The 26,727-nt window shown below is 38.1% G+C and overlaps 1 protein-coding gene across 8 annotated transcripts; it reads left to right on the plus strand.

Annotated features, from left to right (window-relative positions):
- Positions 1-49: 49 nt before the first annotated feature.
- dbnlb (drebrin-like b) lies at positions 50-18,005 on the plus strand. 8 transcript variants are annotated; one of them, XM_043247472.1, is made up of 15 exons: positions 51-713; positions 3,411-3,466; positions 3,860-3,972; positions 5,015-5,089; positions 6,621-6,767; positions 7,853-7,930; positions 8,417-8,568; positions 8,973-9,027; positions 10,739-10,816; positions 11,237-11,351; positions 12,644-12,736; positions 14,722-14,793; positions 14,998-15,101; positions 15,389-15,464; positions 16,819-18,005. In XM_043247472.1, the coding sequence occupies exons 1-15, from the start codon at positions 631-633 to the stop codon at positions 16,953-16,955; spliced, it is 1,434 nt and encodes a 477-aa protein (XP_043103407.1). In that variant the 5' UTR covers positions 51-630; the 3' UTR covers positions 16,956-18,005. The 8 variants fall into 8 exon arrangements, with proteins under 8 accessions (XP_043103409.1, XP_043103407.1, XP_043103413.1 ...); XM_043247471.1 differs by having other exon boundaries at positions 55-713; positions 10,736-10,816; XM_043247474.1 differs by lacking the exon at positions 10,739-10,816 and having other exon boundaries at positions 50-713.
- The last annotated feature ends 8,722 nt before the right edge of the window (positions 18,006-26,727 follow it).

A 26,727-nucleotide genomic window follows, 5' to 3' on the forward strand; every position in this document is an offset into this window, starting at 1 on the left:
GTTTAAAATGGTATTTATCCATCAAAGAGTGCTGAAAAGGGCATTTTAATTGTACATAATAATAATTGTATATATTTCTAATCCTGACCATCCCTTGTCTTAAGAAATGAAGAAAGAAATGTGATGTTTTTCAATCAACTACTACACTACTAACACTAACTACCGCACACATTCAGTCTCATTTCATAAAATCATTTAGAAAAGCTCAAAGTAAGCGCTTCTCATGCCTGTCCAGCAGAGGTCGGTGCCGCTTAATTCACAAGAATCTACTACGACGAAGGCTTGCCCGGAGAGTTGCCTGGTAACCTTCAGAACTCTCGTAGCCTCATTAATATTCATAAGCCGAGGCGTCATTCGCCAGCTGGCCTCCGCCCCCGCGCAAACGTCAGCTCTGCAGCGAATCAGGAACGCTTACTGGGCGAACCTCGCTTTGCGTCATTAATATTCATAAGCTCGCCCGTCGCCGTAGTAGTTCGTAACGTCGCTCGGGGAGGAGTAACGAGAGCTACGTGATGTGGCGCTGCGCGCTTCCTGTCTGCGTAGAGCCGAGAGATCCCCATCTACCCCCGGAGTCCACTGCAGCGTCTGTCCCCGGCGTCGGACGGTCAAAACCCCACAGATTTCCCCGTCATGGCTGTGAACCTGAGCAAAAACGGCCCAGCTATCACCGCGGCCTATAAGGAGGTGGTGGATGAGAAGTCGGAGACTAACTGGTGAGTAACGTTAGTGACTCAAGGGTAGTGCCTCTGTTACACTCGCATCCTCACGTTTAGCATGTTAGCGGCTCCTTCGGCGTTTCAACCGCCCCGCTCGCGTTTATCACGACCCGAATCTTCACCCGAACCGTTCGTGCCGTTGGCGAGGTCGCTGCACTTTATCCGCGTGCCCTCATCCATTCACACTCGTGCACAGAAACACTGAATCTTCCAGAAATCTTCCTCCCGGTAATACGCTGTTGCTCACCGGCCGCAGGTGAAAGTTTATATTCAGTCACGCGCGCGCTTTGACCTCAGTGCACGCTTGCATGTATGAGATCAGTTCACAAGCATCCCAACTTCATGGGGTTTGAGAAGCGCACTCGTGTCGAACCACTCCTACCTCCTTATTTTCCTGTAGTTTTTTTGTCCATATATGGCTGCTGGGCTGACAGACCCTGCCTACTTACTTATTTGTTGCTCATGCAATATCACTGTCATAAGTAATTGCCCTTTAATGCAAATTGTACAGAGAACAGTAGGAGACTTCCTCTGGTCTGGTGCAAGTGGCTTCTGATCATACGGAAATTATATCAATGTTTGACAGGCCGACGCCGGACCAAAGTCCTGCAGCTTTGCACCTTGAAGTGTGAGTGAGTTTCGGCTCTAAGGAAATGAGGACGAGATGCGCAGAGGGACGGCCGCTTGAGCTGGGCCATGAACGCTTCACAAATGAAGAGTGATTAGAAATGACCCACATTAATTACTCTCATCATCCTACCCAGAGATTTGATATCATTCGAGAAAAATCACACGTATAAATGTGACATGCGCGCGTTTGGGACGGCTAACATTTTTTAAAAAGGATTTGATTCGTATTTTACGGACATTTAATTGCTTTTAATAATTGCATTTAACAGGGACGCGTTCAAGATTCAACATATTAATCATTTCAACAAAATAAAAAGCCAAATGTTTTTAAGCATTAAACAGGGCATGTTGGATAGTAGTTTTGGGCAATTTATAGATGTATTAAAATACAGAACTAAAATAATATTTCATAATATTCCTGTATTTTGCAGCCGCATATGATACTTTCTCTTTTTTTCTCATTTAACTGCCACTTTTCGTCACTTCTGATTTATGCTGTTGTTTTTGTTATGTACTTTTTTTTGGCTTCCTAAACATAGACCACATCATATTGTGCTGATGTTCCAGTAAAAAGAAGCGTTACTTCCTCTAAAAACTGGCTTATGAATGTAACCATTCTGTGCTCATAATGAGTTTTTTAGTACACTATTGGAAACCTTTTCTCTGCTGACTTACTGTTGGATTATCGAACCGCGTCGGAGGAGTTTGGATGGGCTTCTGCTGCTGTCCATGAAAGCATTTGCTAAGAGAGGTTGCCGTTTAAGACGTATAAAATCACAATCAGCAATTTCGACGAGTCATCAAAAGTATATGGAAGGAACATGCTCGTCGTAACGTCTATTAGAGAAGCGGCTCCGTCTTTACAATTGTAACTTTCATTTCCATGTCAAACCACAACAGAGCTTGTATGTCTCGGGATGATCTGACCTGAGAGATCTTCTAGAAATAAGACTGCTGCAGTTCTTATTCCTCAATACAGCACTTCCTGTTTCAGACCTCTGTTGATTTGGACTCGGTTTCAAAGAGGAAGTTGAAACGGCTTCCTTGCTGTACAACTGTCTTTGTGTAGAGAAAATCAGAACTAAGTTCACACACCTTTCTATTAGTTTCTGAGTGTTTCTTTGGGGTTTTTTTTGCTGTCGTTCTTTTTTCGGTTTGCAATGTCAGTCAACTGTATTTAGTATCATGCTATTGTATCAATATTTTAACATTAGTTTTTAAAATGTAAATTTTAGCTAAAATGTTAGCAGTTTTGTTAGTTTTTATTGTTTTAATTTTTTTAGTTTTTAGTATGTCTAATATTTTTTTTATTATTATTTTAAACATTGCTTTAACTTATTTTTATTTATTTGCCTGAGCAGCTGACATAAAATTAGTTTACATATATATATATATATATATATATATATATATATATATATATTATTATTATTATTATATATATATAATATCTTTTTTTTTTTTTTTTTTTCTTTTTTTATTATTATTTATTTTATTTCATATTTTATTCCAAACCCTGGTTAGCGTTTGGCCCAATTTACTTTTAATGGTGCTGTTTTACAGAATTGTCTTCTTGTTAGTTTCTTCTCTTTAGTTGCATGGATCATTCAAAACATTTATCCCCCAGAAGAGTCAACAATGCTCGATTAGCAATATTGTTTAAAACATTGTTTTTTGGGTGAACCTTTAAAGATGATAAAACTGAAATACAAACCAAAATCAGAATGGTTACTAAACAAGAACTGCTAAAAACATGCGCCTTCACTGTACATTGTAAGTCTCTTCCGATAAAAGCTTGTGCCAAATATATCAAAAGTACGTCTCGTAACTTGCTCCGCCTTTCTGGCTGACATCACGGATCCAATCAGCTCCTGATGGATAAGAAGTCTGACCCTGTTTTATTCACTGACCATGTTGATTTACTAGAAATGCATCAGATTATGGAAGTAAAATTGCTTGTGAGTGCTGTTTCGTGTTTAATGTGAACGGCAGAGCCGTGTTGCCCCCGATCTCCAGTGACCTGGCTGTTTAACGCTTATGTAATGCACTTGAATTTCTCTGCAGGGCTCTCTTCACCTACGAGGGAAACACCAATGACATCCGGCTGGCAGAGAAAGGAGGTGGGCTTTCTGATCACGCGGAGACTCGTTTCGTGAATTGCAGTTGTTTACGTTGTAATGCGAAAGATAAAGCTCGCGTTGTCGGTGCAAGCCTGCCTTCAGCCCGCGGCAGCTGTTTTGCAGTGCAAATTTTACAATGTTCTTGACATGATATTGTCATATTAAGTTTATCGGGAACACTTGATCCGAGAATCAACATCATAATTGTTACAAATGTACCATGAATATATTCTTTTGCTTGCAAAAACTTACTCTCAAATGAAAAAAAATGTCATGGTTCATCAGAAGGTTGGCATATTCATGTGAATCAACAAATTCTAATTTATAGATCGATAAAGTCTGCATAACATCATGGGTCAAAAAGCAAGTGTGTGTGTGTGTGTGTGTGTTCAGATGGTGGTCTGGAGGAGTTAGTCGAGGAGCTGAACAGCGGGAAGGTGATGTACGCCTTCTGCCGCGTTAAAGACCCCAACTCCGGCCTTCCCAAATACGTCCTCATCAACTGGGTGGGTTTCCCCTTCCTTCTGTAACTCATCGCATTGATTTCTTGACTGTATAAAACCACAGAGGCTCCCTTGGGATTTACTGACCACAAGTGCCTCCGTCAAATGTGTTTATGAGTCAGATTAGCTATTCACCAAAGGTATATTATATTATGGTATGGTATTTTTATTCACATGGTTTTCTTGAAACTGGTGTTGCCACTTAGTTATTTGTTCCTGTTATAGATGTGTTTTGTGATATATGCCATTACAAACAATGTAAAATAAATATCATATTTTGGTTAGTAGTCGCCCTTAAAGGTGTCATATGATGCTATTTAGAAATCATAATTTAGTTAAAATGAAGATGTTTAATAATGTCATTGGTAGCTTTTTTGCCATCACTTTTCCATCAGGAACATTGTTTGTATTTGCAATACACAAGCCTCGATTGACTCCGCCGTGATGTGACCCTTTTTCCCTCTCACTCTCACTCTCACACACACACACACACACACACACACACACACACACACAGGACGGTGAATGTGCTATGCTGTGAAACAGCTGATTTCGATGGCTGGCACCGCACGAACGCAAAACTGCACATTTGAACAGTCTGTTCTGTTGAATCTTAATGACTCCTAACTGCATCTACAAGGCCAAATAAAGCACTTTTGCACAGAAACACACAGCGTCTCCTCACGAGGCTGCTTCAACACTGCGGTGTTACTGAAAGCAACCCGCCTTTCTTTGTGTGAACATTTGGGCTGCATCGTGCAAGTATCATCACATCTTGACCTAGACGTGTGTGTGAAGTAGACGTTTTAGCCCGGCCTGGACCAGCCTTTAAATAGAATGAATCCTTTTGAGAGAGACTTTGATAACTCTTTACCAAAGCTTTATAACTCTGCAGATCTTATATGTGCACAAACGGCTCCACACCACACTAAAGAAATGGAAAAATAGAAACCGCATCATATGACCCCTTTAACATGCATGTTTGCAGCAATGTTTTGTTCTTGTTACAGGTGTTGGCATTTCCTCTTTTTCTTTTTTCTTTCAGACTGGCGAGGGTGTTAAAGATGCCAGAAAAGGCCAGTGTGCGAACCATGTGAGCTCCATGGCCAACTTCCTTAAGGTGACTGACTGTCTTATTTTGTATTGTGAACAGCGTGGTTGGTTGTGTGATTGAGTTAACGGTCTGTGAACTCTGACTATGACTCACAGCGAGGCTAAAATGCTCACAACAGGATGTGACATCACGGGGCTATATCCAGAGACGCGTTTGGGTGGTAGTTATGCAGTGATGGTATCCGACCACAAGCTCTCACTTTGTCTAAAAAAGAATGATGGCTGTCCAATTTTAAAGGGGTGATATTTACAAACCTAACTTGATTTACCTATCATTTTAAGCATTTTTAGCTTTAATTAAATGTATGTTTTTCATGTTAAATTCTTAAAGTGCATCAGAATTATAAACTATAGGGCTGTTATCAATTAATTGAAATCAGTATCGCAAAATCCAACTTTGCACTAGAGACAGACTTGTTTAATGCAGCTCAGCTCACATTTTTTACATTTAATGTAGAATTATGGGGGGTTAAAATTAGCTGCTGATTGTTTAGAAATGATGCAAGTAAGTGTTCACAAATGAGTCATTGAATACGTCACCTAACCTATTTGTTTAAAAACGTCTTCTGTGTTCACGTGCGGCTTTGGTAACTTTTAGTAAAATACAGATAACTCTGACGGATTTGTTTAAAATGTAAGTTAATATTAAAGGGTTAGTTCATTGTCATTAATTACTCAACCTGAAAGGCCTTTGTTTGTCTTCCGAACACAAATTAAGATATTATTGATGAAATCGATACCTATCTTATAGAGAGCAGCATAACTGAAATGATCCCAGGTACATTGATAAACAGGATGTGACATCAGTGACTCAACTTCTTCTCCCATAGCATAGATGGACATGTGACTATCTAAATTATGTGTTGCCATGGCAACACTATAAGACGTATTAACTGCGCCTAGGTTCATTTTGACCTTACTTCTGAGTCGGACAACATGAAAAGCTTTGAGTAAAATGTTACGCGTTGTCAATGAGCCACTAGAGAAAACTCTGCTTTCACTAAAAGATCCAGTTACGTTTGAATTTGAAAAAAAGAAATGATGAGGTCAAAAATAGAACACATGCAACGCATTTAGAAATTTAGATTCAAGTGGAATTTACTTATCGTTAATTAGATTTAAAAAAATCAAACCCATAGACATTAAAGTGCTTGAGAAACGGCGTTTGGGCCAATCGCTTGCATCAGGCGCACTGGTGTAAACAGGGAAATGGGTGGAGGCTTCCTCTTCTCATTAGAAGGTGTTTGTTTGTTTTGTAGTCCTTCGAAGCTAGCCGTTTTCAGTAAGAGCTTACACACAGCCTAAGGTTGCTAATAAATAAGCTGAGGGAAAGTGTGCGTGGGCATGTTTCGCTTGAAATCTGTGAATCTCGACGCTTCCGTCGGATGGTTTCGTACGCGTGTGTAAATTGAGTTTTGAGAATGTGAATGTGTGTGTGTGTGTGTGTGTGTGTGTGTGTGTGTGTGTGTGTGTGTGTGTGTGTGTGTGTGTGTGTGTGTGTGTGGGACAAAAAACAACTGACAGCGCTGTTTCTGCAGGGAGCTCACGTGACGATAAATGCACGGGCGGAGGAGGACGTGGAGCCTGAAGCCATCATGCAGAAAGTGGCCAAAGCCTCGGGAGCCAACTACAGCTTTCACAAAGAGACCAATCGCTTCAGGGACAGCGGGCCGCAGGGGCCTGTGGTCAGTTCACACGCACCATCCTCGACCATAATGCAAGAGAGTAGTGCCAGTGCGGTTTTTATTTACATACGTACATATATAAATTACAGGTCAAAAGTTTGGTCCATAGTTTTTTGGATTTCTTTTGATTTATGATTGCTTTAAATTGATAAAGTGGCAGTAAGGACAGTGGTAACACTTTATAAAAAGGTTCATCAGTTAACATGCACTGTTCTCACACAGTGGTTGAGTTAAGCACAACCGAGGTCATTTACATAACGAAGTCTTAAAGGTACAGTAGCGAAAACAAGCACGTTTAATACCAAGGGCCAGATTGGAAATGTCATGTAATCATGTAATAGTTTATTAAAGCAGTTTTTGGTACAAAAAAAGTTATCACTAATCGTTATTACTAGCATTTATTGTGAGTTCATACATGTTTTCTTTAGAAGATAGAATCGTTCACTTTGGCTTTTACATCAGTTTTGAAAAAAGCCGCTGTGCTAGTTTAAAATCTTTTGTAAGTTTAGTTTGTTGTGAGCAGCGGAGAGCGTCAGACCGGTCTTATGATGGCACAGTGGTGCCAGGGTCAGTGCCAACATGCTGCTTGTTTATCTCCAAAGCTCTTTCAGAGCGCTGCGTCAGGAGTTTCACAGGGAATGAGCCAGAATGCTTGGAATGTGGAAACCGTTATGGTGGTTTGGAGTAATTTCTCTGCTGAGCTCCAGATAGACCCACAGACTGCCGTCGAGTCGTTTATCTATAGTAAATTGTGAATGCGCACATTTGAACAACAATACAATTTGTATGCGTTTTCATATATTGGCATGCTTGAGGTTAGTGGTTTTCAAGTCTTGTTTTGGGTATAACCAGGCCCACATGGAACCGTGGGAGATCCCCCGCCCCCTTGCATGGGTGTTTATTAAATATTCTGGCTAATTTGCTTATGCTTTCAACAATAGGAGTATCATACTCTCAGCTATTTTTTTTTTGTACAAGTTCAGTTTGATTTCCACAGAACCTTTCCGCTAAAATCAGCAGAGAAAATGCAAAGTCTAAAAGTCTGGGCTTAGTCATAATTTACCACCCATTGTTTTTCCATGTAGGGATCGGTTTACCAGAAGACTAACGCCATGTCTGAAATCAAGAAAACCAACAAAGACACTTTCTGGGCCCAAGCAGAGGTAATCCAGCATATATGCGTCAAAGCGATTTTCCCCATCATCCACAACATGTTCAACTTTCTGGTTAATCAATCAGAATTAAAGATAAGAATTTTAATGCATTTGTTCACAAGTTCTACCCATTAAAATATGCTCAAGCATGGCATATTTACAAATGTGTATTCATAGTATCTTTTATGTTGTTAAATTACATGACTTTTTCAGGTAAAGAAATGACACTTTTAGAATCAGGCTACCTCATTCATCCAGGTTTTTTCTAGATCATTCGAATCCTGTTTCTGGATGCGTCCTAATTTTAAGTTCTGTCATCTTGAGTCCCTCACCTCCCCCAGCACCACCTGTCTACATGTGCTACTGGATTTATTTATGCAACAGGAAGTGTCTGTCGGAGTCGAGGACAAATACATTAACATATCTATACTATTGAGTTGGCATGGTTGATTGAGTCTGTGTTTGTTTTGCTTAATGCTTTTGTCGCTTTTGCAGAAGGATGAGGAGAAGCGACTTCAGGAGGAAAAGAGAAGGGCGGCAGATGAGAGACAGCGGTTAGAGAAAGAGAGGAAGGACAGAGAGGTTAAGGAGGCAGAGTTACGGGAAAGAAAAGCAAAAGAGAGGGCGTCAGAGATAGATGAACAAAGGTCAGAAACATTTGAACAAGTAAACTTGTGCATTTATGCGTTCTTAAAAGGATAGTCCACCCAAAAATGATGATTCAGTTTCTCCAAACCTCTGATTTTCTTTTGTTTTGTGGTAGACTTTTTGATTTTGGTTCCTTCCAAATGGACTTTCGCTCCATTGACCGAAAACTGACTTGCATTAGCTTGAACGATCAATTATCTTGCTTTGTGTTGTGCAGAAATGACATGAGTAACTAATGACAGAATTTACATTTTTGGATGGATTGTCAATGAGGTCTCCAACAGGCAGACTGTCATTTTTAAAATGAGTTTTAATCCATGTTGCAATTTGATGTAAGGTCACCTGCCCGCTGGATAGCGCCTGCTGAGTGTTTATTTTAAACCTCATGTGTTTGTGTTTATAGGAAGTACCAGCAGCAGCAGGAGGCAGAAAATCGAGGCCAGCAGAAACAGCAATGGGTGAGAGACACACACACACACACTCTCTCACACACTCACACACACACCTGTGTGGTTATTTAAATCCACATATCTCTGCTCTGGACATGCTCTGACATAGTTCCTGTAGAGAAGCCACAAGATGTTTAAAACCTTAACGCTAGCACAAAAACATACCGTACCCTTTTTTTTTCTTCTTGCAAACATATGCATGCAAATTTACTAAAATTAACCAGTCAAATCAAATAACTAATCACTATTCTTTCAAATTTTACCTTAAAAGCTTTTAAAAATGTTGCAGTTAATTGGGCTACAAATCACCCATTAAGACAGGAAGGACCATTTGATCAATTGTAAAGCATATTTGTTTTTTGATATAATAGCAGATAATCATATTTCTGAGAACAAAGAAACTTTCTCACCGTGATGTGTGCTTGTAGCTGCTTAAATAAATCTGAATTGGTATAAACAACTTCTACTTTTGTATGTCGTACTATGTAGGGCTGGACAATAATTCAGCATCAGTGTATCACTATATACTTAATTTCAATAACAGTGATATGATTTTTAAACACATTTCCGATTTTTCGATTACCAGTGTTTCCCGTACATTGATTTATTTGTGTCGTAAACATGAGCACAGTATGTTTCACAATCAAAATGTGTTTATATGAATGTAACTCTGAAGGGAGCCATCTGTCTTCACAAAAGTTTCGAAGACGTTTTAATTTTTATCCTCTATTTATCAAGTGTGCTTAAAATTGATCTAAAGGCATTTATAATGTTAAAAAAGATTTCTATTTCAGATAAATAGTGTTCAGCCCTAATACTGGGCAATGGTAACGTGTGTTAGCTGACGACAAATACTTCCCCTTTTCTAGCGTAGTGTGGTTATCTTTAGCCACTTTTCTTCAGTTCTCATCTTAACACTTCTATGTGCACACAGATAATCTTTAACCACATTTCCAAAATAAACTCTTGATAGCCCAGCGAGATGTTGTCACAAATAAGTAACATAAAGACAATCTGTGGTTTTGTATTTAGGCCATATGCACACTGCCACACATTTAGAGTCAACACAGGTCTCAGGAACCGATTTGCAAGGCCCCCAACCGATTGCATCCAAGATCATGCTTGTGGTTCCAGCACCTCAACAAGTTTTGATGCACAGCTCTTATTTATGAGATTTAAAAAAAAGTGCATGTTTGGTGGGTTTTCTCTGAGCTTTTCTCTGCTCTAGAATTCGGCCAAAATAAGACAAATACATAACCCTGAACCACAAAACCAGCCTTAAGAGTCAGTTTTTTCAAAATTGAGATTTATTCATCTGAAAGCTGAATAAATGAGCTTTTTTTAGAATAGGACAACATTTGATTTAAAGATCTGTTATCTGAGGGTGCAAAAAAAACTAAAAATTGATCAAATCACCTTGTATTCACCTAATTTAAGTTCTTAGCAATGCATATAACAAATCAAAAGCAATGTTTTGATATTTATGGTAAGAAATGTACAAAATATCACATGATCTGAAACATGATCTTACTATCCTAATGATTTTTGGCTTCGATAATTTTGACTCGAACAGTGTATTTTTGGTTATTGCTACAAATATACCCCAGTGACTTAAGACTGGATTTGTGCTCATCAGGGTCACGTATGATACCTTGAAATGCAGATTTTGTAATAAAAGCGTAGTGTGCTAGAGTCAAAGTGTGCTGATGTCCATCAGGAGGAGGAGGAGGAGGAGAAGGAGAGGAAGCAGACAGCACAGAAACCCTTTAAACGAGGAGAGTCAGTGGAAAAAGCCAACGTGAGTGAGAGGAAGCATCAAGCGACAACAGGACTCTTTCAGCTTTCTTAATAACCTTTTAACTGTTTTCTTTATACAGTGTGGCTGTGTCCTCTACTGCTGACTCAGTTTTTTTCTTTCTTTCTCTTCCCCTTCTCTCAACTTGCCTTACTTGGCAAGCTGCTGTGGCTCAAATGAATGTCTTTTTTATCATTATGCATTGAACAGGCTTCTGTCTGTCTGTCTCTCTCTCTGTCTCTCTTTTTTCAATATGTTAAACTTGCATACTGCTTTTCCTCTTTTAGTATAACCTTACTTGTATCTCTAATGCTTTTATTCTGAAGATTCCTTGTACTGCCATCAGGGTTATCAGTCATGATACTTGATGTAGTGATTGCTACTGTGTGTGTGTGTGTGTGTGTGTGTGTGTATTTGTAACAGGAAGCCGCGGCTCTCGTCTCCCAGCGCTCTGTTAATCCCAGAGAAATGTTTAAACAGAGAGAGATGGGCATCAACCCTGCTAACGCAGACAACACTCAGTCTAGTCCAAAACCAGGTACCGTTCATCTACACATACTCTGTCCTACACATACACACACTATACGAGTCAAAACAATAAAACAAAAATAGATGTATTTTATATTTAATATTTAAAATTATAATTTTACATATTTGTTCTATATATATATATATATATATATATATATATATATATATATATATATATATATATATATATATATATATACACACACACTGGGGTAGCACGATATTCAATAAATAATAGTTTAGCATTCAGATTGTTATATGGCAAATATGAGAATATTATGGAATATTTTGATTTGTGAGTGAGGTAGGATACACGAGCACAAAGCTTCATTTCAGTAAACAATTGAGTGCACAAGTCTTTAAAGTTTATTTCTTTGTCAGCCTATGTAAGAGATGCATTCAGAATCAGCGCATGCACAGTGTTTAGGAGGCTTTGTTTTCAAGTGTCCGTTCACTATTCTTCTGCTGGTGATTGCAGCTTTGGTGGGCAAACATGTTATTGAAATATGATGTTATCACAATTTAAAATATAAATTTATATTATAATGGCAAAGCTAAATTCAAACAGTGTAGCCATTACTTCACTGTCACTTTTCATAAAATGTAATGCATCATTGCTGAATAAAGTGTGTGTGTGTGTGTGTGTGTGTGTGTGTGTGTATATATATTACACAAACACACACACACACACCAATCAATCATTTCAATCATTTTTATTTATATAGCGCTTTTAACAACACAGGTTGCATCAAAGCACTGTACAGTATAATGACAGGGATATATAGTGACGAGAGTGACCAATTTGGTTTATATCTCAATGGGATAATGAATAGCAAATATGTTCTAATCCCAGATGTGCACATTATCACTACGCTGATGTCCTGATAAGATCTCTACAAGCACAGTTTACACCATAGGAAGTGTTTTATTTAAATGCCACATTATTTGCATGCTGTATTTAGCTTCCCCCTTTTCTATGTGGGTCACGTTTCACGTAGCGAATGAGTTGAAACACGTTCAAAGAATGGCCTTGTCTGTGAATTGGAAGGTGTTTTCTTATGCATTGCATGCAGTAACTAACTCCTGATTGTTCTGTGTTTCGTGGTATTTCCCATTGTCCCATTGTTCTCCGGCCATTTCAACCCTGTCCGTCCGTCTGAAATCCGACGCTGTCATTAAACAGCCTGCAGATCTCCTGTCTAAAACGATGTTTGTGGTCTGTTCTGCTGTGTATAACTCCGTCAGCCATCTGTCAGCTTGGGTTTCTCTCTTTGTCCTTCTCTGTTCTGTGTGTCTCAGGGCGGTTGAACAGCCCTTTTCTGTCCAAGCAGTCATGTGACCCAGAGCCATTTCGCTCTCCCGTGCGTCAGGCCTCACCTTTACGAGCCAGAGGTACACAAACACGCACCTTATCGTTCCTTCCTTATCTCGCCCTTGGAAAGGTTTGGTGTGTCGTCCATCTCCATGCTCTCTCACGCACACTTTCACTCTCTGCGGCTTTGTGTGGTGTTTTCATGCGTCTCAACTAACATGCTTGCTGTCAAATTCTGACGTACACCTCTAAACAAACGGGATTTCCAGGATGTTGTTTGCTGTGTGTGAGTGAGCACTTTGTTTGCTTTGTGCACTTAAAGGAGCAGTTCACCTAAAAATTAAAAAAATTTCATGAGGGATGTGTATATATATATATATATATATATATATAATGGCTAAACATCTCGGCACCCTTGGTAATTATGCGACAAAGAAGGCTGTGAAAATTAATCTGCCTTGTTAATCCTTTTGACTTTCTATTTAAAATGTTCTCAAAAATCTGACCTTTCATTGGACACTAAGAATTAAAACTTGGGAGGACGTATCATGATGAAATTAATTTTCTTACATGCACGTTGGACACAATTATTGGCACCCCTAGAAATTCTTATAAGTAAAATATGTCTGAAGTATATTCCAATTCATTCACAGTTTTGAGCACTCCAGGGTAATTTATAAATCTAAAAATTATCCAGCCATAGCTTCCTGTTTTACAGAAATATTAATAGGAGGGGAAAGCCCAAATTCAATTAATCATCCATCACAATGAGAAAAACCAAAGAATATATTTCTAATGTGCAGCAAAAGATAACGGAAATTCTTATTACCCAATTAAAGCTTAGATTTTTGTCTTTTTGTTTAAAAGGATTTTGCAGATTAATTTTTACAGCCACTTTATCATATTTACCAAGGGTGCTAATATTTTTGGCCATGACTGTATATGCACCGTAAGATCATTCGGCTGAAAGAATCATTTGTTCGTGAGAAGGGCATTGCTGCTTTCTTGAAGTCAAATAGACCATTGTTATGATGCTTTCATTGCGCGTCTTTGTTATTTTGGTCTTCTCCTTTTATGTTACACTGACTAAAGACAGTCGTACAGGTTTGAGAGTGAGTAAATGAATAGAATAGCACAGAATGTTTCGGTGAACTGTCTCTTTAATGAATTAATCAGCTCAAGATAAGGCCTGAGCGTTATGATGCTACGCTACTGTTCAAAGGTTTGGGATTAGATTCTTTTTTTTTTAAGACTTGTAAATCTCTTAATGACAGTCAAGCCTGCATTTATCAAAGCTAAAATAAAAAAGTAGTTCTAAAATTGTTACAATTTGAATGAACTTAAAATAATTGTTTTCTATTGGAATAGGTTTTTTTGTTATGGATTTTTCAGTCTTGAGTGTCACGTGATCTTACAAAAATCATTCTAATATGCTGATTTGATGCAAGAAATATAACCGTTATTATTTACAGTTAAAATCAGTTGTTTGTGGAATTTATCAATTATTTGAACATTTTCGTAACGATTTAAAAGTTGCGGTCGGTTTAAAGTAAAAGTATTGATTTCTTTCAGGGAAAAAAAAAAAAACTTACCCAGAACTTTTGAACAGTAATTTATATGCCACGTATATATTTCTATATACTGCCCCATTTATACTGCACTACTGTATAGCCTACTTTACATGGAGCTGCTACATTCAGATTCATAATGTATTGCCATTTTTATACCTTTTTTAGTTGTTTCTTTGAAATAATTCGAAGCTTTTGCACTGATGATGTATTTGCACCACCATCGAAAGTAAAAATCAAAGCATGTAATGATTTTTTTGTAAGTATTTGAAGTATTTAGTGCAGCCTTTTAATAAAACATGATTCATCAATGAATCATTTAATATTTTAGGGTGGAGTTCGCTAAATTGTGGTGACCATCATATAAAAAAATGATGATACAGTTTGGTCACGCAGCTCTCAAACTCTGACTCTAGCCATTAGAATATGATTCTTTTTACCATGCACGCTGTGTCCGTGTGTTTCCACGCATGTGTGTGTGTGTGTGTTTTGAGTAGAACCCAGTGTTGAAGAGCAACCCCGATCTCATTATGTGGAGCCAGAGCCAGAACCCGAGCCAGAGTATGAAGGTGGGATCCACACACACACACACACACATTATCAGCTCCGGTCATCTGTGTTCCTTTACCCCAGCTCACGTCACGTTATCATCATCATCATCATCATCATCATCAGCCAATAACTGATTGTCAGCGCCACCTTGTGGGGACTGTGTGCCGTTACAGGAAGCGTAGCAAACGATTTCTCTCATCACGCTCTCTTTCATTCCACAGATATAGAAGCGGTCGCTGACAATTACGAGATTCCCGTAGAACAAAAGCAGCCACAGTATGATTCGGTAGTGGAACAAGACGCCATCTACGAGGATCCAGCACAGGTACAGAGCTAAGCAGTCATCCCTTAAGAGCTTTTAATTAAACGGCGGTCTGCGTACTCATTCTTCGTCTGTTTTTCTAGAAGTGAAAGATTTTAAATGCTTGTATTTTTAGGAACTCGTTTTGCTTGTTTTTTTTATATCATGTGCCGGATGAGCTCAGACTCATATGAACCATAAGCCACAAACTTTTCACGTCATGACATCTATTTTTTTATTTACTGCTGTGTTTCGGGGATGTGAGTGAGGTGTGTTTGATTTGTTTGTGCCGGTTCTTGAATGTTCGTCAGGTGGAGGAGCAGAACACGTACGAGACGACCGATGACCGCGGCGTCTGCGCCAGGGCTCTGTACGACTACCAAGCTGGTGAGCTTTGATTACGCCTGATAAATCATGATGCACGCTTTCTGAATATGCGCAGAGATGCACAATTCTCTTCTGCTTTGCTTTTTGCTTTTGCGCTAAATCTGCTGCTACTTCTGCTATTGCTATTATTAAAATCATCGTAGCATGAATTCTCAGACACGCTTTTAGGAAAATCGGATCAGAAATTAAATTTAGGCCAGCGTGTGTTTAACAAAAAAAAACACTCAAAATGCCAGCTTTTTTTGTGTATGCTGCATTAACATTATTGTCCATTTATTATCTGTTAACATGTTTGCATCACATGTAAACAAAATAAGTTGCACACACACACACACACACACACACCTAGAGCAGTGGGCAGCAACTTTAGCTGCTACTTCAGTTATAGGTACTGAAGATGGAAGAGAGTTCACTCCCCCACCTACATATCCTGTCAGTATTGAAAATCGAACCCTTGGGTAAAATTTTTGACTCTCTACCATTAGACTACAGCTGCCCCCAGAGTTTCTATGTGAGAAGTTCAAATTCTTGGTGCATTAAGAGACTGTAGGTTGTCTTAAAGCGCCCTTAATATGGGTTATGAAAAGTTTTGGGGAGTCTCAAGAAACAGGTTGAGATACATGCAAGATCAAAAAACATTTGTTTTCTTATAATATGCGTTTATTTTGACCTTATTAGTTCAACGATTCGTTGTATTTAAATACTGAGATCATTTCGAAATTAATTTACACCCAAAAATTTACAAAGATTGTACAAGTTTGGAACGACATGAGAGTGAACTGTCACTTTAAAGGGCCACTATATAGCTTGAAAGTGCAAGGAGTTTTTTATATATATATTAATTCTGCCATTAATTACTCTTGCATCATTCCAAATCTGTGAAACTTTTTTGTTCATCTTCGGAACACAAATTAAGACATTTTTGATGAAATCCAAGCGCTTTCTGGCCCTTCATAGACGGCAAGGACATTTCCACGATCAAAGTCCATAAACCATACATTTTCAAAGCTACAAGAATGCTCTACGCGCGCAAAGAAAACAATAATAGCTTTGTAAATTTACTCATTACTTTTCTGTGCGTCAGAAAGCTCTCGTATTTGATGCCCCAATTCATTTTTGAGTGAACTATCCCTTTAATGATTCCTCTACCTCCATGATTCCTGTTCTTTGTGACATCAAGGCACTTGAATACAGTCTGCATCGCACAAACGCCAGCATCAGCGTAACACGCAGCCTGATTTTTCCAACTCTGCTAAGCTTTCGTGTCAAAACAGAAGTAGACGTTGGCTTTTAGACGTAATTTTTTTGTACTCCTTTAATCCGCTATCCGATCTGCTTTGTGTGTCTTCTTCAGCTGATGACACAGAGATCTCGTTTGACCCGGATGACATCATCACCGGCATCGAGATGATTGATGAAGGCTGGTGGCGAGGATACGGACCGGATGGCCACTTCGGCATGTTTCCGGCAAATTACGTGGAACTTATCTAACTCGGCTCAACATCTCCTCCTCCCTCGTGAGAATCGGACTGAAATCATTCGCCCCGCGTAGATTTAAATCTCTGGTATATTTGAGTAAAGACTAAAACTAAAATCACGGACCAAAAGAGTGACGAATATGTAACTGGGGTGTTTCATACTGTATCGATAGTTCTGTTGTTCATTTTGTTTCATTTCAACTTAATTTTATAAAACGATTGATTATGCAGGCAGACGGCCCAAAAGCGGTCACCTAAAATTGCCGTTCGTGCAGGAATTCTGGGAAACTTCACGGTTGGAGAAGTTCTATGGTGACGTTGCTGTGACATTTCCTTTTGAGACTGAACCTTTCTTAGTGTTTTTAAAGACATTCCTTTTGAACATTTCAGTACTAGTTATTACATTGGTGCAGATGTTTGTAGTAGTCGGTCCTGTTTTGCCTTGGTTTTTTTGCCTTCTTTTTCTCCACAAGATCGAGTGTGACTGCCTTGCTTTCTTGAGGAACATTTGCTGCAGTGAAGTTAGCTGAGGTCGGACAAGAAGAGTTTATTTGCTGTGTTCTATACGGCGCCCGTTTAAAATCCAGAAAGCAGCTTCAGTCGTCGAAAATTACGGCTCTTGATATTTGCAGCGAGAACAGTGGGAAGTTACTTTGAGACCACAGCTTTTCCCGTCTGCTCAGAACTGTGGAGAATATGAATACTGTGATTTTTAGGTTTCAGGGAGCCATCATTCTCTCATCATCTTGCCTTTGGGTCGCAGATGGGATCTGGGTTGCATTTAGATGCCGAGGCTCAAAGAGAAAGGCGGCAGGTTTATTTAGACCCTTGCATTTTTACCAGTCATCCACTTTACTGTCAGTGCTGTGCCAATATGAGAGTGAGGGGAGAAGTGTTTTTGAGGAAATGTTTCATTTTTTTTAACAAAGCCATGTGGAAAAACATCAAACATCTGAGTCATTCAGCAGTGCTGTAGTTCCTCTCGAGAGCTCATTGTGAATATCTAACAAGTCTGGACAACCTTGTAACTTCAATTAAGAGAATAAAGAATTTTAAGACTGAATGAAAGTTGTTGCTTGGCGTCATTTCAATGTTTTTTGTGTGTGTTTTTTTTCTATACAAAGCTTTTCAACTCTTTTATTAATCAGTAAATCCTTAAAAAAACGTATGACAGTTTCTACAAAAATTATAATCAGCACTGGTAATAAAATAAATGTTTCTTGGGCAGCATGATTTCTGAATAATCATGTGACACTGAAGACTGGAGCAATGGTTTTGAAAATTCAGCTTGGGGAATTATTATTATTATTATTAAATACGTTTAGCCTAGGTGAGCAGAGTAGACCTTTAAAAAAAAAACTGTAAACTCTCACATTTGAACAGTAGTCTGAAGAAAAGACCTGTTTTAAAAGTTATTCTTCCGTTAAAGGCTTCTCTAAATATGTGTGCTTGAGATGAACGCAAATCTGAGACCTGCAGAAGAAGACAAGATCCTATGTAAATAGCATTTGAGTTTCAACAAGCATTTTATATTGTTATATATTGTTAATGTTTTACGTGTGCGCATTATCTATATATGCACAAATGTATGGCAAAGCTAAATAGGCCTGAGCAAAGTATTTGAGAAATTTATTAAAATATTCTCAGTCAACTGCATGCGATAATTGACAGTAACCTAATTGATTAGGAATATAGCTTAAGAGGTGTTGAAACCGTAACCCTAAGCGCATTCCAACTCTTCGATACTTTTCTTGCTGGATCTGTCCACTGCTTTTGACATGATAAACCGCTAGATCCTCCTCTCAACCCTATTGGCAGAGGGCATCTCAGGAACCACACTACAGTGATTCGAGTCTCACCTCTCAGACAGGTCCTTCAAGGTGTCTTGGAGATGTGAGACGTCCGAGTCACAACATCTAGCTACCGGGTGCCCCAGGGCTCGCTTCCTGGACCACTTCTCTTTTCTCTCTACATGGCATCGCTAGGTTCTTTCATTCAGAAACATGGCTCTTCTTCTGTCCAGGCTGGACTATTGCAATGCATTCTTGGCAGGTGTTCAAGCCAGTTCTATCAAACCTTTAACATTTATTTTGTTGATTTTGATTGCTTCCATTGTTCTCATGCTTTGGATAAAATCGTCTGCTAAGTGACTAAATGTAAATGTACCGCCACATCTGGAGTCATTATATCATATATTCAGTAAGACAGAGTACAGAGCTAGTTTTGCTTTGGAAAAGGGCTCAATGAACTATTTTGCAAGTTCTGCCACGCATTAATTTGTTTTGTTTTTGTATTTGCATTTCATGGTAAACACCTCACCAATAACGCTTGTGCTCATTTTTGAGATAATCATCATTTCTTCACCCTCAAGTTGTTCCAAACCCACATGACTTTCTTTTTTCCATGGAACGCAAAAGGAGTTTTCTTTAATTAATGCACCAATAAAACATATTCATTTGATTGTTCTTTTCCGTGCACATTCAGTGAATGGGCAGTAAAGCTTTCGAGCTTCAAAAAACTGAAATAATGCGTGAACTATCACTATCGAATATAACATTTTAGTCATCTCAGATGCCTATCTTCTAGTTCTTGAAAGTTGACAGTGAAGGTCATGTACTTTTCTGTGAAGAGATAAAGAGTTTCTACGCTGGAAGTAAATGGAAATCTCAGTTCTTAAATGTAATTTCAGCTCACTTTTTTTGGATAACAGCGATCATGCATATTTCATATTGAGGTATCCAGTGTAAACAAACAGACTTTGTTAGCAGGGAGGGTTTCTCTCAATTTCCCTGTCATATACTACAAAAGGCACAGTATACTAGAGACCTGTAACCTGCATGTGTCACACCAGGTTTCCTGGAATAAGCGAAATCAACATGGCCGTTTGGGGATTTTTTTTTTTCTTTCTTTTTTCTTCTTTAGCTTGATCACCCCCAGTTTCATTTTCAGAAGAAAAGAGACTGTACTTTTCCCCCTTCTTTAGAGATCACAATCATCTTGTTTTTTAACTGAAAGCCTAACCGATGTTTCAGATTACACTTCACCTATCCATTATTAATTTTCCGTCCATATTACCTTCTATTCCATATCAAAACTGCTATTTGAGATCTGGTATTTGCTCGGAGGTAACCACGGGGCGTGATGTATTCTAGCACAATATTAACTTTATTTTGAAAAGGGAAGCAAGAAATGTCTTGACGGAAAATATCGACTCACTTCTGCAAAAAGGGCAGAGGAAGTCCTTGCTGACCCACAGACAATGTTGGCAGTGGACGATCGTCAGCTATATTTCCATCTAAGCACAGCTTTTTCTTTAATTAATTTTGAAAGAAAAAATCTAAAAATATTTTTTTCGCTGAAAAAGCAAAGCGCAGTTTTAGAAAAGAGCAAATTGTTATTTTTTAAAAAACGAATTCACTCTGATTTAATTGTGTTGGAAATTGCATAGGCTGATGGATGGAACATATTGATTTGTTTTGTGTTTGTGTTGAATTTTGGGAAATTTCTGATTTCTGAGAATTTTTTTCTGTTTCATGCAGAGAGAGGTGATTGCGTATGTCCCATGAGGCTTTGCAAACAAATTTGTTCTCTGAACTGGAAGACCTACTCAATGTAAAACTCTTGACTGCTGTAATGTAACTTCTGAATCGAGTCACACAAACCACACGTATGAGCATGTTTATGAGTTACTCATTTAATTCCTAACATGAGCGTTATGATCTCTAACCAATATCAGAATCAAAGCCTACCATTATCATTGCATTGATAGTCTAATATCCCACATATGGGCAAATGTTCTCAGAGGGGAATTATGTCTATATAAGGGAATAATTCAAAACAATATACTTCAGGCATAACCAAAATTTGTCTCCAGACAATTATATATATATATATATATATATTCCTGTCTAAAAATGTAGACTAATATAGAAATCTGTATTGGCCACCATAATCATAGATGAATATTTCATGCATAATGAAGTTGCAAAAAGCGAAATATTAAAATGTCAGAATTCTCCCTTTCATTCTAGAAGTAAAACTCGGAAACCAAGGTCACAACCCCCCGCCAAAAAAAAAAAAAAAAAAAAAATAGTTTTTGTGGTTTCGCATTGTTTTATTTTAGTTTTTTATTTATTTTTTACAATTTTAATACTTTTGATATTGTTTTAGAATTTAAATATTTTCTCAACAAATTCTCATGACTATATATATAAAACATAAAAAATGCCCCACAACCACGCAAAAAAACTAAAAGTTTGTTTGTTTTGTTGCTATTGTTGTATTTTTATTGTTTTATTTCAAAAACCTTTTTAAAGACATTTGATGTCGTTTCGAAATTAAACTATACTCTTGATCCAACAGGCCTGTCTTAAAGAGAAGCCAGTTATGTTATATTTCTATACCTCTTTTTCATCTACGGGTGAACTTTATCAATAAATGATTAAAATCGGATGAACTGAACTGGAGAAATCTGCTCTTCTGTTCCCAGGAGAATGAGTCAAATCAGCCTCCGTAGATCAATATGACCAACCAGTCACACTTCTTGTTAACTCTTAACGTCTGTTTTCTGCCCGAGTGCCCCTCTGCATCTCATTCTTTGTTGTTACCCCTCTTTTTGACTCGCTATCTCTCAGTCTTTCTCTCTCTGACACGAATAACTGGGGAATTTCTGTTGTCTGTAAATCTCTGATCTTCCGCTCTCCTTCAAAGCTCTGACTCGAGTGTTTCTTCACTGACTCACCGGTGTAAACGTTCATCTCGCCCGCTCTCCTCTCGTCAAGCTCTCATCCGCCCACTCAAAAGATTAACCTACGGGTTTGGATTCTAGTCACCCATCGTGTAAGGCTCAATGCCCTCCACCTATTAAAGAAATGCAGGCTGGCCCGCATGTGACTGTCGCGGTGTTACTGGTTGAACTGAGAGGTTTGTGTTTGCTCGGTTGCTGACGTGCATGTTTCGACAAAGAGAAAGTGTGTTAGTCAAGCCGATCTGCTACGATGCGTAAAACAGGGCTGCCGAACGAACGGATATTTCCAAACTAGATTTTTTCCGTTTTCTGATGAAAATGTAAATGGTGCTTCCCCAGCGGCGCTTGCAGCCGTGCTGAAGAGATCTGCGCGGTTTCCAGGGCATTACTTCGTGGTTGACATTTTGGGTGGTTGTCAGGGTATTATTATGCGGTTGCTAGGCAGTTCTGGGTGGCTTCCAGGGTGTTGCTATGCAGTTTCTAACGTTTTCTGTGTGGTTGCCGGGGTATTATTATGAAGTCTCTGCATTGTTTTAGATAGCAGTTGAGGTGATATGATCGCTGGAGCGTTCTGGGTGGTTGCCAAGGTGTTGCTACGCAATATCAGACCTTTATCTCACTTCCTATATCTAGCATATAAAGCAGCGTATCGCAGTAAAAACAAATAGGAGAATCATCTCTTTCCTTTCTGGTGTTACTGAAGTGTACCTGGCTGCTTTTATTCTAAACAACGAAACGCTGCCCTAGTTCTCACGATTTCCTGACGATGAATCTAAAATATTATGCGAGCACGTTCTCGTGGAGTATGTATTTCAAAACGAAGAATATTTAGGCTGTTGAAATGCTCCTATGAACACATTTCCCATACAAATGTGCGATCTGAATAAATATACACATATCTTACACCTGTATAAATTTTAAATGATTTTGACTAAAACCCCAATATAAAATTACCATGGTTTTACTGTAGTAAATATTTAGTTTGTTTATTTTATTTTATTTGTACTGATTTCAATTTGTATTGCCAAATTAGTAATAAAGTATATAAAGAAATGCAACAACATTGTACGTTTTGGCTATTAATCTTAAACAGTATAACATTGTGAATATGCTCATGCGTTTATTATCTAATTCTTAAATATAGTTCAAAGTTTTAACGGCCATCTTTGCTTTTATCATTTTTTTAGGATTTGAGGTAAACTGTGTTGTTGTTTTCAGTACGTGTATAAGATCACCTAATATGATATTTAAAGTCACATTGGACATGCTAAACTTTGAATAAAGCAGATAATCATTGTCATATAGTTGCTGTTGTACCAGCCGCGATGTCTCGAAAATAGAAAAAGTAAAGTAGAAAATATAAAAATAAAATTTTTCCATGTCGCCATCGCGATTAGTTAGGATATAGTGGACTGGAGCTGAAAACCACTGTTCTTAATGGTAGATGGGGTTATGGGACTGCTGGAGTGTTCTGAGTGGTTGCCAAGGGGTTGCTATGAGATGTTCTAGATGTTTGTGACGGTTATGTGATTTCTAAAGTGCTCTATATTGTTGCCAAGTCATTGCTATGCAATCTTTAGAGTGTTCTAACTGGTTGCCAGGGTTATGCAATTGTTAGAGTGTTCTGCATAGTTGCCAAGGTGTTGCTATGGAATCGCTAGAGTGTTCCAAATGGTTGCCAGGGTTATTCAATTGCTAGAATGTTCTATATTGCTGTCAAGGTGTTGCTATGCAATCACTACAGTATTCTTGGTGGCTGCCAAGGAGTTGCTAGAATGTTCTAGATGTTTTATTTAGGGTTATATGACAGTGTTTTGGACGGTTGCCAGGGTTATGCAATTGCCAGAGTGTTGTGTAGAGAGTAGAGGGTGGTTGACATGGTGCCACAGTTGTTTGAGTTATTGTAAAACTAGACAATTGTGATGATATGTTGGTCCATAATAGTTCATTTTTATCTTCTTCTCATCAAATAAAAAACATAAATTTGGTCGCTTGTCAAAGTAGTAGCGCACACTTCCACGATAAGCCTCACGATTAAGCTATCATTCATGAGACAGAAATGCTTGATACATGCTTTACAGCAATCACCAATAAGCAACATTAACTGCCACAATGCATCGCATATTAATGTAATCAGCAGCAAATGCTATAGTATTTGCCTGCTTTGTCAGTTAATTTGATGGCTCGGTAGTCAAACGTACGCGTCTGTGTCCGTCTGATCCAGAACTGCAGCTATTAAAGCAACTGAGCTATTGTGAAACTCTGGTGTGATCTCAGACTGAGTAAAACCTGAACCTCTCAAATCGAATATGAGAACACAAGTCATAAACTCCCTAATTTCCATTTCGTCTGATATCAACATAAGCAATTTCATACTCCCCAAAAGAGACGATCTTGGAGAGTTGGAAATAGGTTGTCACGCACAGGCCGAAGTGCTGTGTGCATGCTTTCACTCCCAATAACAGGGAGGACGGATGTTTTGTCTAATATTTCACCTGAGAAACTCTCTCAGAGCGATTGGCTCTGGGCTGAAAACTGTTATTGTGACATTTAAAGGTTAAATATGGTTAAATGTCAGGGACTATGCGGGCAGGTGAGAGAGGCCCCATCCATAAACGAAACATCCGAAACTTTGACAGCAAGACATTCATAAGCGCACTAAGATATCATGCCGGTACATAACATCTGACAGCTTCAAAACAACGACACGTTTACTTGATGGGGCTTTCCGGTGTTCTTTTTTATAGTTCATCTTCAATATGTGCAAAACACACACGCTGCACAATCACGGTCAGTCAATGACAAAACGACGGCTGTAACAGCGGGCTTTTGCATTTAGAGGGGCATCTCCCCGCATTATACCGTATGCCGCCATGATTAAAAACGAAACATTCCTGAGTCTTTTATTATTATTTTAACAAGGGTCGCACGAAGCCCTTCAGCCCAGTCGTCTATAGTGCAGCCCGCGAGCTAAACCGTATCTCTTTGCTGAAAAATCAACTGAGAAAATGATCGTTTTTGTTGCTTGTATGCTTCCAGCAATAAACAATAAATAAACAGCGAGCGTGCTAATTAAGTTAATAATACATCAATCAATGAATGCATAAAATGAAAAACTGCTATGACGGAATGGCTCATTTAAATAGTTTTTTTCCAACAGTAACTAGCAGGACAGTCATCCTTATATATTCATATCCTTTATCCTGTTTAGGTTAATATTATGACATTTAACAAATCAATAGATACGTTTTCTTGTCATAATTACTCATATTTCATATTAGACTTTTTAAAAAGTATTTTAAAGACTTAAAAGGGCTTTGATGTTGAATAAAACATATCTCTTTTAAATGATTATCTCCATCATATACTAGGGCGAAAACCAATAAGCGCGTTGTTTAATAACTACTGCTTTACTTTTTTTTTTTTTTTTTAATTTTAACTCAGTTACCAAGAATTGCTGAAAACAATGTGAATTTCCAAAGTGGAAAAGCTAAAACAGCGTCATCTTTAAAACGCATTTGAACAATTGTCTCGTTTCAAACTTTTATTCGTTTTTTACACAGAAATTGATTGTCGACGACTGAAAGCATTCAGGTGTTCTTTTTATTTTCACCGCTTCTCCTCTCCTTTCGCGTGTGCGCCTTTTGTTATGCTAAAATATAGTTCTGTCCCCTTTTTTGAGGTCTCGCTTAGCACAATACTTCTGTCCTGGTTATCATTTTCATAATAGATACAAAGGGGAAAAACTTAGAAGAGAGTTGAACAGAACGCCAGTGCTCTTGTGCGTCAGGGCAAACCCCTTTCTCTTGTGTTTCCAGTATGTGTCTCATGTGAGTGTGTTCGGTACACTGTTAAAAATAACTATTTTTTTCAATTTCTTGATCTTAAAGAAACTAGAGATGTTCTTGCTTTACGTTTACTCATTATTTAGACCATCCGAGGTGGAACAGATTTTGAGAAATACAGCCAGTCCAAACAAAAACATCACAAAAATCCAAATGACTTGTGAAGAACTTCATCAAACCAGTGCCTAAAATAGAAGTCCGTAACTCATAACGACCAAAGTCCATCCTCTGTTGTCATCTCACGTCAACATCCACCCACGAACTTTTTAATCTTATAAACGGTGTTTAATCTGTGCATATTTCTCTCCTGATTCGGATTCGGGAGCAATATAATCTATGGAGGACTCGGGACTCATATTTTGACTGTTTGCAAAAGTTTAGGACACCATAATAAGTTTCTTAATTGATGGACATTATTAATACATACGTACATTAATATATGTAATCTGCTCATAATGTTCAGCAGTGTGTTTCCTTTTCAAAGTCATGTGATTCATCATATCTGGTCTAAATTTAGTAGAACTTCAAAATGACGGCATAATTAAGAGACAAAGTGAATGAATCATTAAATACCTAAATGGTTTCTTTCCTTCGCTTGCAAAGCATCGTTATTTTAAACATATGTGACCCCCGGAGCACAAAACCAGTCAGAGGTGGCAAGCATTTATAGCAATAGCCAACAATACATTGTAAAAATTCTACCTTTTATCCAAAAATCATTAGCATATTCAGCGAAGATCATGTTCTGTGAAGATATTTAATAAAGTCCCTACTGTAGATATATAAAAACGTAATATTTGATTAGTAACGTGCTTCAAAAACTTAATTTGTACAACTTTTTCCTCAATATTTAGATTTTTTTTGCACTCTCAGATTCCAAATTTTCAAATGTGCAAATTTTGCATTAAATACAAATCTAATCTACCCAAGCTTTAAACAAAGTGTGTGTGTGTGTGTGTGTGTGTGTAACACATGCTTTCATATTTGTGTGTTCATGAAGTAGCCTATGTGCGTATGAAGGCATGTTTAATAGCATGCACTTTTTAGGCTAATCACAAATTTCTTCATTTTTCCCCCCATAAATATTTTGTAAAATAAAACAATTTGCCACTTTAAGCAATGCATTATCTTTTAATTAATGTCCCGATTTAGCTGAATGTTACTTTCCCAATTTTTCGTTAAATTGGATTAAA

This window comes from Puntigrus tetrazona, chromosome 8 (genome assembly GCF_018831695.1).
Source record: "Puntigrus tetrazona isolate hp1 chromosome 8, ASM1883169v1, whole genome shotgun sequence".
Lineage (NCBI taxonomy): Eukaryota > Metazoa > Chordata > Actinopteri > Cypriniformes > Cyprinidae > Puntigrus > Puntigrus tetrazona.

What these genes read in the sequence shown, in the direction of transcription:
- dbnlb (XM_043247471.1), top strand. Translation starts at nt 631, where the DNA reads ATGGCTGTGAACCTGAGCAAAAACGGCCCAGCTATCACCGCGGCCTAT. An exon ending in TCAGAGATAGATGAACAAAG is followed by an intron (nt 8,569 to 8,972) that starts GTCAGAAACATT and finishes TTGTGTTTATAG; the next exon opens with GAAGTACCAGCAGCAGCAGG. An exon ending in GCCAGCAGAAACAGCAATGG is followed by an intron (nt 9,028 to 10,735) that starts GTGAGAGACACA and finishes GATGTCCATCAG; the next exon opens with GAGGAGGAGGAGGAGGAGAA.